Source organism: Saimiri boliviensis, chromosome 12 (assembly GCF_048565385.1).
Source record: "Saimiri boliviensis isolate mSaiBol1 chromosome 12, mSaiBol1.pri, whole genome shotgun sequence".
NCBI lineage: Eukaryota > Metazoa > Chordata > Mammalia > Primates > Cebidae > Saimiri > Saimiri boliviensis.
In genome coordinates this window covers 106,162,678-106,175,027 of record NC_133460.1, presented here as the reverse complement: position 1 = coordinate 106,175,027, position 12,350 = coordinate 106,162,678, and the positions used below count along the sequence as shown (strand labels likewise).

The 12,350-nt window shown below is 39.9% G+C and overlaps 1 protein-coding gene across 17 annotated transcripts in view; it reads left to right on the top strand.

Moving 5' to 3' along the window:
• Nucleotides 1–12,350, top strand: part of ATE1 (arginyltransferase 1) — a 266,317-nt gene that overhangs the window by 22,360 nt on the left and 231,607 nt on the right. For 10 of the 17 annotated variants that reach the window (XM_074382989.1, XM_010332267.3, XM_003922136.3 and 7 more), the window contains one exon: nucleotides 397–525. The exons of 6 other annotated variants lie outside the window; for them this stretch is intronic. In XM_074382989.1, coding sequence (XP_074239090.1) covers nucleotides 397–525 — 129 coding nt within the window. Of the gene's footprint in view, nucleotides 1–396; nucleotides 526–1,349; nucleotides 3,084–12,350 lie in introns of those variants that run through there. One more of the 17 variants, XM_074382995.1, reaches the window with a different exon arrangement.

Here is a 12,350-nt window from a genome sequence, read left to right as displayed (position 1 = left end):
ATTTTATAAATTAAATGACCCAAGAAAAATCTGGAAAGGAAAAAAAAGCTTAAAACACTTAGTATAAATAGAGGTGGCAAAAGTAGTGATTATGACCACTGTTAGCAACAATATTGACTCTATGCAGAAAACTACAATAGGTGGATAGAGGAAAAAACAACCACCAATTGTTGGCTCTTGGCTCGTACGAGTTTGACATTTTCCTAAGTTTCAGTACAGAGGTAGCACTTCAGTCTCTGCACCAGTCCACCCAGTCTGAGGTTTCTTTGCATGACAAATTCCAGTTTGAGCTTTGGTGTGGATTTGCGGAGATCTTACTCTAGCCTCACCTTCAGAAGCATGTCCTCAGTTAGAGATGTTTCAATAGCATTTGCTTGTATTTTCCTTGCTCTGAAGGTGAGGTTAGTACCTGTCTCCTTTGAGGACCCAGAGTTCAAGTCGTCCTTCAGCCAGTCCTTTTCTTTGTATGTCAAGTATCAAGTGGCCATACACCAGGATCCGCCTGATGAATGTGGGAAGACTGAGGTATTGTTTGTTAACTGCTGTTTTCTGTGTTGATAAGGTTGTCTGGGAAGAAGTATAATATGTGCCATTTTCTTGTCAGAGGAAGCTGTTGACCCTTTCAGTATGTATTACTGAACTTTTGTGAACACTCACGAGTCATACATATGAGCATTTTAAATCCTTAGAAAAAAGGATTGCAAATTCAGGATGTGTTCTTAGTGTTTTCTTTAGGAACCAGAATGTAGTGGTTTATATGGTCAGTCATCAACCCTAGGTTAACCGTCATTTACTGAGTACCCATCGTGTGCCAGAGTGTGTGCCACAGAACAAAAGGAAAAACCTCTCTCTTCAAGAAACTGATAATCAAGTGGGAAAGACAGACTAATAAGCAAAAATATCTTAACAAGAAATGAATCAGAAATACCTACCCCTAACCTACTGAACGTCACAGCTTAGCCTCGCCTGCTGTAAACCTGCTCAGACACTTACATCAGCCTACAGTTAAGCAGAATTCTCTAACACAAAGCCTATTTTATAACAGAATATTGAGTATCTCATGTAATTTATTGAATACTGTACTGAAAGTGAAAAACAGAATGGTTTTGCACCATTGTAAAGTTGAAAAAGCATTAAGTCCAACCATTATAGATTGGGAACCTTCTGTTAGATATAGTATGATTTCATGGGCGTTTATTGAGGGACTGTCATTCCCAGGCTTGGAAAATGGAATTGAATGACATGGCATCATTGTCACAGTAGAACCATTATATATGTTGGAAGAAAGAGGCCAGCAGATGCAGAAGAATTAAGAGTTTTGATTTTTTGACTGCTTTTGTTTTTTTAAGGACATGATGTATAAGCTAAAAAGAGATGAGTAATACAGAGGAAAGAAGTTAATGCTGCCTGTTCCCTGAGAAAGGGCTCACTTCCCAGACCCCCCAAGCCTTCAAGTTAAAGTGTGATGTGCAGACCTGCAGCATCAGCAGTACCTGGAACACAGAATCTCAGTCCTACTGATTCAGAATCTGCATCTTAAACTAGGTTTCCAAAGGATACATACGCATTTCCGTTCTGAGGAGCTGTGTGCTAGGTTCCCGATCGATCATGCCACTGTGGGTGGTAGCATTTGCGAATAGTAAGAATTCCACTAGGACTAAGAAGCTTCCCTGGATATTCTCAGGGATCTTATTCCTCTCTGAGCTTTCGTCCTTCCTACTGTTCTGGAGATGATACCTTTGTACCTCTCTGCTTAGCAGGTATGAATAGTTGGGACAGAATGTCCCAGTTGGACAGAATGGCCCAGTATGTTTATTCAAGACTTCTCCAGGAGCTTCTCCTGGTAGACTTCAGGCCTCTGGGAAGTCCTTTTATGCAGACTTTGAGCAACACTAAAGGCGTTCATGGTCTGAATTGGGGTGGTAGACAGGTATGTAATTGCAGTGCCTTTAGAATTAGCCATTGGATTAGTAGGGAAAGCCAGCTTAGTATGAGACTGGAGGGTAGAGAGGTTTTTCTCAGGGAAGTGACATCTGAGCCAAGTCTGGAAAGATGATTGGGTGTTTGCCAGGACAAAAAAGAAGGGTGTTCTAGGTAGGCTGACTAGAATATGCAGAGGTGGAGGGTGAAATTGTATGCCTTTTTGAGGAAATACTATTAATACTTAGTTTAGTATGGCCAGAACATAGGGTACATATTAGGAGGTAATAAGGGATGAGACTTTTTTTTTCTTTTTTCTTTTTCCTTTGAGACAAAGGCTTGCTCTGTTGTCCAGGCTGGAGTGCAGTGGCATGATCTTGGCTCACTGAAACCTCTGCCTCCTGTGTTTAAGCGATTCTTCTGCCTCATCTTTCTGAGTCTCTGGGATTAGAGTTGTGTGCCACCATGCCCAACTAATTTTTGTATTTCTGATAGAGATAGTTTCACTATGTTGGCCCACCTGACCTTAGGTGATCCACTCGCCTCAGCCTCCCAAAGTGCTGGGATTACAGGTGTGAGCCACCGCATCTGGCCAAGGGATGAGGCTTTGGAGGTTTAGGTAGGAGCCAGATTTTTAAAAAACAATATTTTAGAAATATTTAAACTGTCACATGCCTATCACCAACCTTCAACTAGCCTCAACATGCTGCCATTCTTGTTTATCTCTCCATACTTTTTTTGTTATTTTGCTGTACTATTTTATACCAAATCTCAGACATATTATTTTATATGTAAATCCTTCCATATGTATCTTAACTGACTAAAAACGTGGGATGATCAGATACATGCCTTCTAATGTAATCCAGTAAGAAATGTAAAGCACCACCCGTGGAATATTTTTGCTAGAGAAATTGAATCCGGATCTATACAAGCTTCTAGATCTACTGACCAGTTCACAGGAAATATGAGGGGTAAAGGAATGTGTTAAAATGGCACTTGGGCACTTCTGTAAGATAAATTACCTAGTTTCTTTAAATAAACTAATAAACATTTAAAAAGGGAACTCTATTCTTAGACTAGAAGTTATTAATGTAGACATTTAAAAATATGTAACTGTAGTACCATTATTATACCCAATAAAATGTATATCATTTAATGCTTAATACATATTTGATTTTAGTTATTTATTTATTTTTTTGAGATGGAGTCTTCCTCTATTGCCTAGGCTGGAGTGCAGTGGCACCATCTTGGCTCACTGCAACCTCTGGCTCCTGGGTTCAAGCAGTTCTCCTGTCTTAGCCTCCCGAGTAGCTGGGACTACAGGTGCCCACCACCACACCCAGCTAATATTTGTATTTTTAGTAGAGACGAGGTTTCACCATATTGGTCAGGCTGGTTTCAAACACATGACCTCAGGTGATCCACTCTCCTTAGCTTCCCAAAGTGCTGGCATTATAGGCATGAGCCACCGCGCCTGGCTATTTTTGGGGGGTTGGGGGAGAAAGTCTTGCTCTGTCACCCAGGCTGGAGTGCATGGCACCATCCTGGCTTACTGCAACTTCACCTCCGAGGTTCAAGCAACTCTCATGCCTTAGCCACCTGAGTAGCTTGGGACTACAGGCATATGCCACCACGCCTGACTAATTTTTGTATTTTTAGTAGCAACTGGATTTTCTCACATTGGCCAGGCTGGTCTCAAACTCCTGTAATCCCACCCAAAGTGCTGGGATTATAGGTGTGAGCCACTGCACCTGGCTGATATACTACATTTTTCATTTTGTTTTCCACTCATCCACTGATCATTGATGGACATTATGGTGGGGTTTTTGTTTTTGTTTTTGTTTTTTGAGCTGGAATTTCGCTCTTGTTGCCCAGGCTGGAGTCCAATGGCACAATCTTGGCTGACTGCAATCTCCGCCTCCCAGGTTCAAGCGCTTCTCCTGCCTCAGCCTCCCAAATAGCTGGGATTACAGGCGCCCACCACCACGCCTGGCTAATTTTTTGTATTTTTAGTAGAGACGGGGTTTCATCATTTTGGCCAGTCTGGTCTCGAACTCCTGACCTCAGGTGATCCACCTGCCTCGGCTTCCCAAAGTGCTGAGATTACAAATGTAAGTCACTACCCCTAGCCTTGGGTGGTTTTTATTGTTTGACTTTTATGGAAAATTCTGTTACGAACATTTCATGTTCAAGTTTTTATGTGGGTGTGTATTTTCTTGGGTGTATACCTAGGTGTGGAATTACTGGGTCATGTGGTAACTGTTTTCTCCTTTTGAGGAACTGTCAGACTGTTTTTCAGAGAGTGAAATCATTTAACATTCCCACCAGAAGTGGTTGAGGGCCCCACGCTCTCCCTCCGTGTGCTCACGGACACTTGTGCCTCTTTTTCTTAAAGTTGTTTTTACGTTACTCCTAGTGCACGTGAAGTGGTATCTCATTATGGTTTTGATTTGCTTTTCCCTTCCTGTGTTTTTTGGCCATTTGCATTTCTTCTTTGGAGAATTGTGTATTCTAACCCTTTGCTCATTTTTTAATTGGGTTGTCTTTATTACTGAGTTGTAGGAGTTCATTATATTCTGGGTACAAGTCTCTTATGTTTGAGATTACAAATACTCTCCTGTATTCTGTGAATTATCCGTATCTCTAGGAACATTTCCTGGTGAAGATACATTTTTGTCTGCTATCAGCAGAACCGCTCCATGTTGTGATTTCTGTTTGCCTGATCCATCTTTTCCCTCCTTTTACCTTCAATCTGTTTGTGCCTTTGAATCTAAAGTGTGTCTTTTAGACACCATATAGTTGTTTGTTTTTTTCTAAATCCAGGGGGAGAACAGCCTCCCTTTTAATTGAAGTGTTAAATCAGTTCACATTTAATGTTTCGATTGAACTACTTGAATTTACACCTTCCATTTTACTTCATTTCCCTGATATGTCCATGTTTTTTTTTTTTTTTTCTCTTTTCCTCTTTTACTGCTTTCTTTTGCACCAAACATATGAATTGTTTACCCAATGAATGTGGAAAAGGAAGTGGGGTGGTGGGGTGGTGGAGAGGGGAAGGGGAAAAGGTCATGATGAGTCTGTTCCCACCCTGTGGAGACTTCAAAGGAGATGGTGGAAGCTGCGCCACTGTCTCTCTCCGCCACCAGGTGGTGGTGTAGATTGAGAACACTTGTGCTCTTTGACCCTGTGCAAGTTTGTGTGTTCACAGCCCAAGAAGTATGAATAAATGCTTTTTTTTCTGTCCTTTATTGTAATTTTCATTGAGGCCCTGAAAGGATAATTACAAGTGATTCTTTGCTTGTTAAAAGATTTAAATATTTGCTGGACTTTAATCTCGAAAAGTTTTCATCTTCAGTTTTTTCCTCTTCATGGTTAAAATTTTTGTATATGAAAGTAATAACTTATAGTTAGAAAATTATTCATTGTATTAGAGAATTGACATTCTCCAATTTTGCAAAGACGAGACAATCATATATAGGCATACACAGTAAGTTCTCACTTAATGTCATTGATGGTTCTTGGAAACTGTGGTCATAGGTGAAATGACAGATAAGGAAACCAGTTTTACCATAGGCTGATTGATATAAACAAAAGTTAAGTTCCTACAGCATATTTCTGGTCATAAAACATCACCAGACTTCTAAATAAAAACCAAAGCACTTCTAATATTAAACATTGAAGTAAATGTGAGCTATACATATATTTGAGAAAGATTCATAAAAACAAGTAAGATAATTATTTACCCAGTGATTTCACTTCAGGTGGTGGTGGGACTGCAGACTATTCTGGAAGCTCAGGACCTAGGGTGGACACCCGGCCTGGACCAGGAGTCTGTTGCATCACAGGGTGCATTGACACGCATACCCACACTCAACACTGGCACCATGTAGACACACCACTAAGCCTAACATGCACACCTGTTGGGTGTGGGAGGAAACTGGAAGACCCAGAGCAAACCGATGCAGACGCAGAGAGAACTGCAGGCTCCACGCAGATAGTGCCCTGGGCAGGAGGCGGGATTTTTTTTTTTTTTTAAATCATTAAAGTATTTTTGGTTTTTGGTTTTTGTAGAAGCAGGATCTTGCTGTGCTTCCCAGGCTGGTCTCAAATTAATCGAAGTAATAACGAAGTGGTGTTATGCCAAGCCATACCACCCGAGGACCTGTTGGTGCTACAGGTCGAGTATTGCTAATGTGAAAATCTGAAATCCAGAAATGCTGCAAGATTAGAAACTTGTCGAGTGCCAACATGACAGTCAAAGGAAATGCCCATTGGAGCTTTTGGATTTCAGATATTTGAATTAGGGATACTTAACCTGTATTCTATAAATATTTAACTCTGGCATATAATTAATATAATTAGAGTGATGGTAAGATCTGAACATTTTGAAACTTTTAAATTTTTATTTATTTATTTACTTACTTATTTAGAGACAAAGTCTCTCCCTCTGTTGCCCAGACTAAAGTTTAGTGGCACAGTCTCAGCTCATTGCAACCACCACCTCCTGGGTTCAAGCGATTTTCCTGCCTCGGCCTCTCAAGTAGCTGGGACTACTTGAGGCGCATGCCTCCACGCCCAGCTAATTTTTGTATTTTTAGTAGAGACAGGGTTTCACCATGTTGGCCAAGCTGGTCAGGAACTCCTGACCTCAAGTGATCCACCTGCCTGCCTTGGCCTCCCAAAATGCTGGGATTACAGTGTGAGCCCCTGGGCCTGGCCACATTTTGAGACTTTTAAGGCATTTTTTTTTTCTTTTTTGAGATAGAGTCTAACTCTATCATGTGGGCTGGATACAGTGGTGCCCATCTTGGCTCACTGCAACCTCCGCATCCCGCGTTCAAGTGATTCTTGTGCCTCAGCTTCCCGAGTAGCTGGGAGTACAGGCATGTGCCACCACACCCGGCTGATTTTTGTAATTTCAGTAGAGACAGGGTTTCACCATGTTGGCCAGGCTGGTCTCAAAACTCCGGATCTCAGGTGATCTGCCTGCCTTGGCCTTCCGACGTGCTGGGATTATAGGTGTGAGCCACTGCACCCGGCCTAAAGCATAGTTTTAAAAGCCAGGCTAACTTACTTGACTAAAGTAGAGAGCTTAGGCAATTATTTGTATAACTCAGTTAGGGAAGCCAGTTCCTATAAGCAGCTCATCAGTCAGGGCACACTTGTGTATTGTAGTCTATCTCAGGGTCTGTGACAAGACATTTGTTACTAATAGTAGTCAAATGACCAAAGCTTTCGAATCATTTACTTAAATTCATTGCAGAAGGACACTGTTACATACCAAGCATGTTTGTTTTTGGGGAGATCCAAAGGGGTGAAGCGAAAGCTAGCACTGGGAACATTGATCTTTCTTTCCTTCTCTTGCTTCTCTCCCCTGTACTCCCCTCTTCTGCCTTCCTCCCTCTTTTTCTTTGTTTGACACAGGCTCTTGCTCTGTCACCCAGGCTGTAGTGCAGTGTCATTATGGCTCACTGCAGCCTTGAACTCCAGGGTTCAAGCGGTCCCTCCTGCCTTGGTCTCCTCAGTAGCTGGCATTACAGGCATATGCTACTACACCTGGCTTTTTTTTTTTTTTTTGAGAGGAGGTCTTGCTGTGTTACCCAGCCTGGTCTTAACTCCCAGCCTCAAATGATCCTCCCAAAGTTCTGGGATTAGGCATGAGCTACTAGTACCAAGCTAACATTTAATTTAAAGTTCCTTTTGGTTAATAACTTCCTAAAACTTGTCTCAGATCACAAAATCATATCATCATACAGCATTGGAGGTGAAAGAATTTTACGAGTATATAGATGAATGTCTTATATTCAGAGAATTAATTAATTTGCCTAAGGTAACATGAGTAGTTAGTGGCAGAGCAATGCCCTGAAATTGCAGTGCTTTTTTTTTTTCCTTTTTGAGACAGTGTCTCACTCTGTCTCCCAGACTGCAGTGCAGTGGCGTCGTCTGGGCTCACTGCAACCTCTGAAGCGATTCTTCTGCCTCAGACTCCCAAGTAGCTGGGATTACAGGTGCATGCCAATACTGCCTGGCTAATTTTTGTATTTTTAGCAGAGATGGGGTTTTACCATGTTGTCCAGGCTGTTCTCAAACTCCTGCCCTCAAGGGATCCACCTGCCTTGGTCTCCCAAAGTGCTGAGATTACAGGCATGAGCCACTGGGCCTGGACTGCAGTGCTTTTTATACTAGACCATGATGTTGCCATTTGAAAAAGTTAAAAGTGGGCCTCCGTAAAATATGGAGTGACTGACATCAGTGAGTGAAGTGTTCATTGTAAGCAAATTTTCCAGGCATTGGAAACAATTTTATTGCTGAGATATTTTGTACTCTAATCATTTAAAATGACAGTGTTCCCAGAGTGTATTGTGTTCTTCACCTTCTCAAACAGAATGCTGAGCAGGACTTGCCTGCAGATAATGGCGCTCAGATTTTCCTAGGAATATTCTTCCACTCTTGCTGTATTTCAGTGTGCCATGGATCACCACTTTTATCTCTAAAGTTACTCTGTTGTCACCTTTATCTTTTCTCTTTCTTGCTGACAACTCTTTTGTTTGTCTAGTGTTAGCATTTGTTTCCTTTCTAATTTGTAATTTCTTAATATGTTCATTAAAATGTTGAACATCTATTATATGTCGAGTACTGTTGAGGCATTTGGTAGCTGTTTAATCAGTGAGTATACCAGATAATAATCTCTTGCTCTCATAGAGTTTGCATTCTGGGAGTGTGGTTGGGGAAAATGCTCAGATGTAGTCATTAAACAATAAGCGTAATACATCAGTAAATTACATAGTAGGTTAGCAGGGGGTTTGTGGGAAATAATAGAGCCGGTATAAAGGAGGGTTAGAAGTGTTGATTATTGGTTTGGATACTAGATCACCAAGTTTATGGTTAGTAAAGTTACAGTTGAGAGGAAAGTGGGAGAAGGAGCCTGCGGGACTCTTCTGTAAGTTGGGAATATAAACATTAAGAAGTGCCTTTTTGAGTCCTCATTTTAACCTTTATTCGTATTTTTTGGGGGTTGTGTCTTTTGTTTGAATGTCTGAAGTCCTGGAGTAGCTTGATAATTGTCCTCTGCTTAGGGTTTAGCTTTGTATAACAGTAATTATTACAATCAGTTTGAACATACTTACATTGTTTTCTGAAAGTCAAGAATTGAGACGTGAAATGGGAGGTTAGCTGTCAATTGAATGCTTGGCATGAAATGCATGCCGATTCTTGACTAACCTCCTGCCTGAGAACAAATGTGCCCAGTGATAGACTGTTTGGATTGAACAGTGTGAAGGTGCTATCAGTACTACCAAACAGTGCTCGCTATGTTAACAGTTCCATACATTTTGGGTCAGGATATTATTGACATGAAGGCTGAGTAGCATCAAGGGTGAATATGTGAACTCTAACCCGTCATTTCTGCCTTAACTCTCATCTCCTCTATTTACTACCTGTGTGGCTTTCAGCAAGCTCCCAGTTGCTCAGCTGTCTTCACTTCAGTTTCCTCATTTGTAAACATGGGAAGGACCTACAACAGAACTCCTGCGTTAACTACATAAGGTTATGCTTGTAAAAGTGCTTGGCCAAATAATCATTGACTGAACTTTTGTTACTGGGCTCTGGGTGACGTTTTTAGGAACCATCAGAGATAACTGAGGTTAACAGCAAGTAAGTGATCCTTCTGGTTACCCAGTCAGCATTTGTACATGAAATTGTATTTTTCTTCATTGTTTTGTTTTTCCTTCTAATTAATTCAAATATCCATTTGAATTAAAAGGATGTATGTTTTAAATTTTAATATTAAAATCAGAAAAAAGTAGTAATATTCAAAACCACTCAGTTTGACTTATCAACATATAAACTTTAGTCTTTGAGAATTTTTAACATTTTAATTTATCCTATTATACCACATAAAACCTATAAAGAATTTTTAATATGTCGATTCATCTATTCCACATAAAAACTGTAAAAGATGTCATTTGGCAAAGGATTTATTTATGATTTTCTTTCTTCTTTTTCTTTTTTTTTTTTTTTGTAAGAGACAGGATCTCACTGTGTTGCCCAGGCTGACGTGCAGTTGGTTTTTCATGGGTATTATGATCACTGCATACTATAGCCTTGAATACCTAGGCTCAAGCGATCCTCCTTCCTGAGCTTCCTAAGGAGCTGGGACTACAGGCACACCATGGTGCCTAGTTTCTGTAATATGTGTATTTCTTAATTGCTTTGCCCAGAACTGGAGACAAAGGAACTATAGGTATCTTGTTTTTTTATTCTGGTGGTACAGCTTCTTGTTCATACAGGAGCAGATCTCTCCTTTTGATAAATTAGCTATATTGGGGTACCATAAATCCATAGCATACTTTGTGCTTGTTATACTAACGTATAAAAATGCTATATGCAAGAGTCGGAAGAAATATGCCCAGCAGAGTGTCTGGAATGGAGTAGAAGCCCAAGTGAACATGTGGTGAATGAATGAGCCGCTGAGTTGACTACTTTTAAAAAACAGCTGGAGAACTCAGTTGTTGCCAAATTGAAAGCTACTTGGGAAGAAAATAGTGTTCTTGAAACTCGTGACATGAAGCAAAAAGGAAAATTCAAATGATGTCATAGGCTTTTGACAGTTGTTCTATTATAATAAGTAAAAGCTGCTTTTAATTTCCTGAGTGAGAGTGTTGAGCAATTTACGTACGAGTTAAGCACATTTTAGTGAGTGCAAAGCTCATGTGATGGGAACAACTTTGCTGTGAGTGCCATTTGTCTTTAGCTTTTGTATTTTAGGTCTGTTTTTCACATTAAAACTGAAGAGCATCAAGTTTTATGACCTCCTGGTAATCACTTGACAAGTGAACAATAGTACCTTTTGATGGCTAGTCTAAACAAGGAAAGTTTGTATTTTCACTGTGGTCATTCATTTTATATGCCAAATAATTTTAGGTAACTGCCTGTATGATTAAAAAGCAGTTGATTTTCATCTAGTCAATAGTAGTTAATTATAAAAGTAAAATATATATTACATGTGGTTATTTATCCAGAGTATAATTCTGCCTTTAAGAATATGAAAAATAGGGAATATATTTGTATAGTTCTGTAAATATATATATACACATTTGTTGACTTTTATGTGACATTTTATTTCAGAAATAGATCATAAGTTTATAGCGGCTTTCATATTACTTTTTCCTGGACTGTGGAGGAATGCGATTCTTCTATTCAGGCAGTCATATAACATTTAATTTGGGGCATGTTCCACTCACTATGGTAGATACTAGGGATGCATAGATGAATAAGACATGTTTGGTTCTTGTAATGAAATTTAATTTAAAAATACTTTTAGGCCGGGCAAGGTGGCTCACGCCTGTAATCCCAGCACTTTGGGAGGCTGAGGCGGGTGGATCGCGAAGTCAAGAGATCGAGACCATCCTGGTCAACATGGTGAAACCCCGTCTCTACTAAAAATAATAAAAATTAGCTGGGCATGGTGGCGCGTGCCTGTAATCCCAGCTACTCAGGAGGTTGAGGCAAGAGAATTGCCTGAACCCAGGAGGCAGAGGTTTCGGTGAGCCGAGATCGCGCCATTGCACTCCAGCCTGGGTAACGAGCGAGACTCCGTCTCAAACAAAAAAAAAAAAAAAAAAAAAATTTTTAGAAGTGTCTTTTCATAGGGTTGCATTGATGTTAAAATGTTAAAGGCTATTAGAAATATATGTACCTGACAAGATGTGGACATATTCACACTTGCTTTAAATCAGTTGGTCTGATAAGTATGCAAACGGTACCTGTAATCAATCAATATGTTCATGTTATCAATATGTTTATGTTAATATAGTTGTTTATTCTTAATAATACTCAAATAACTGATAACATATTCTGTTTTTATTACTTTGACCAAATGGCATTAAAAACAAATTTTGTCTTTATTATGGTTTCCTGCTAATTTTGATTTCTTGGTTTTGTGGTATTTTCTACTTATCCCTAATTTATATTATTTGGATTTTTGGAAGACACCCAGTTTTTTAAGGTTAATTAGAATGATTTTGTCTAGTCTAGTGTAATTTAAGTGATACCTAGTTTCATCCTCCGTATTTATTTCTTGGTATGTATTCCTTGCTCCTCAGAAATGGTATGTGCTAGAAGTTTTTCTGAAGGAAGCTAGTACTTAGAGGACATGGATGTTCCTAAGAAAGTGTAACAACAAGGGGACAGGTTTTTACTTCAGTGATACTGGGTCTTCTTTACTGGTGACTGCTTCTCTCTGTTAATGGAATCTCACCTTGACCAGATGACTCAATTCTATAGAGTAACCAGGGGCCATGAAGAGACACGAGAGAAAGAAACTACTGAATATTCATGGTGAAGCCCCATCTCTACTAAAATAAAAAATTAGCCAGGCATGGTGGCGCTCTCCTGTAGTCTCAGCTACTTAGGAGGCAGAGGACAGGGGA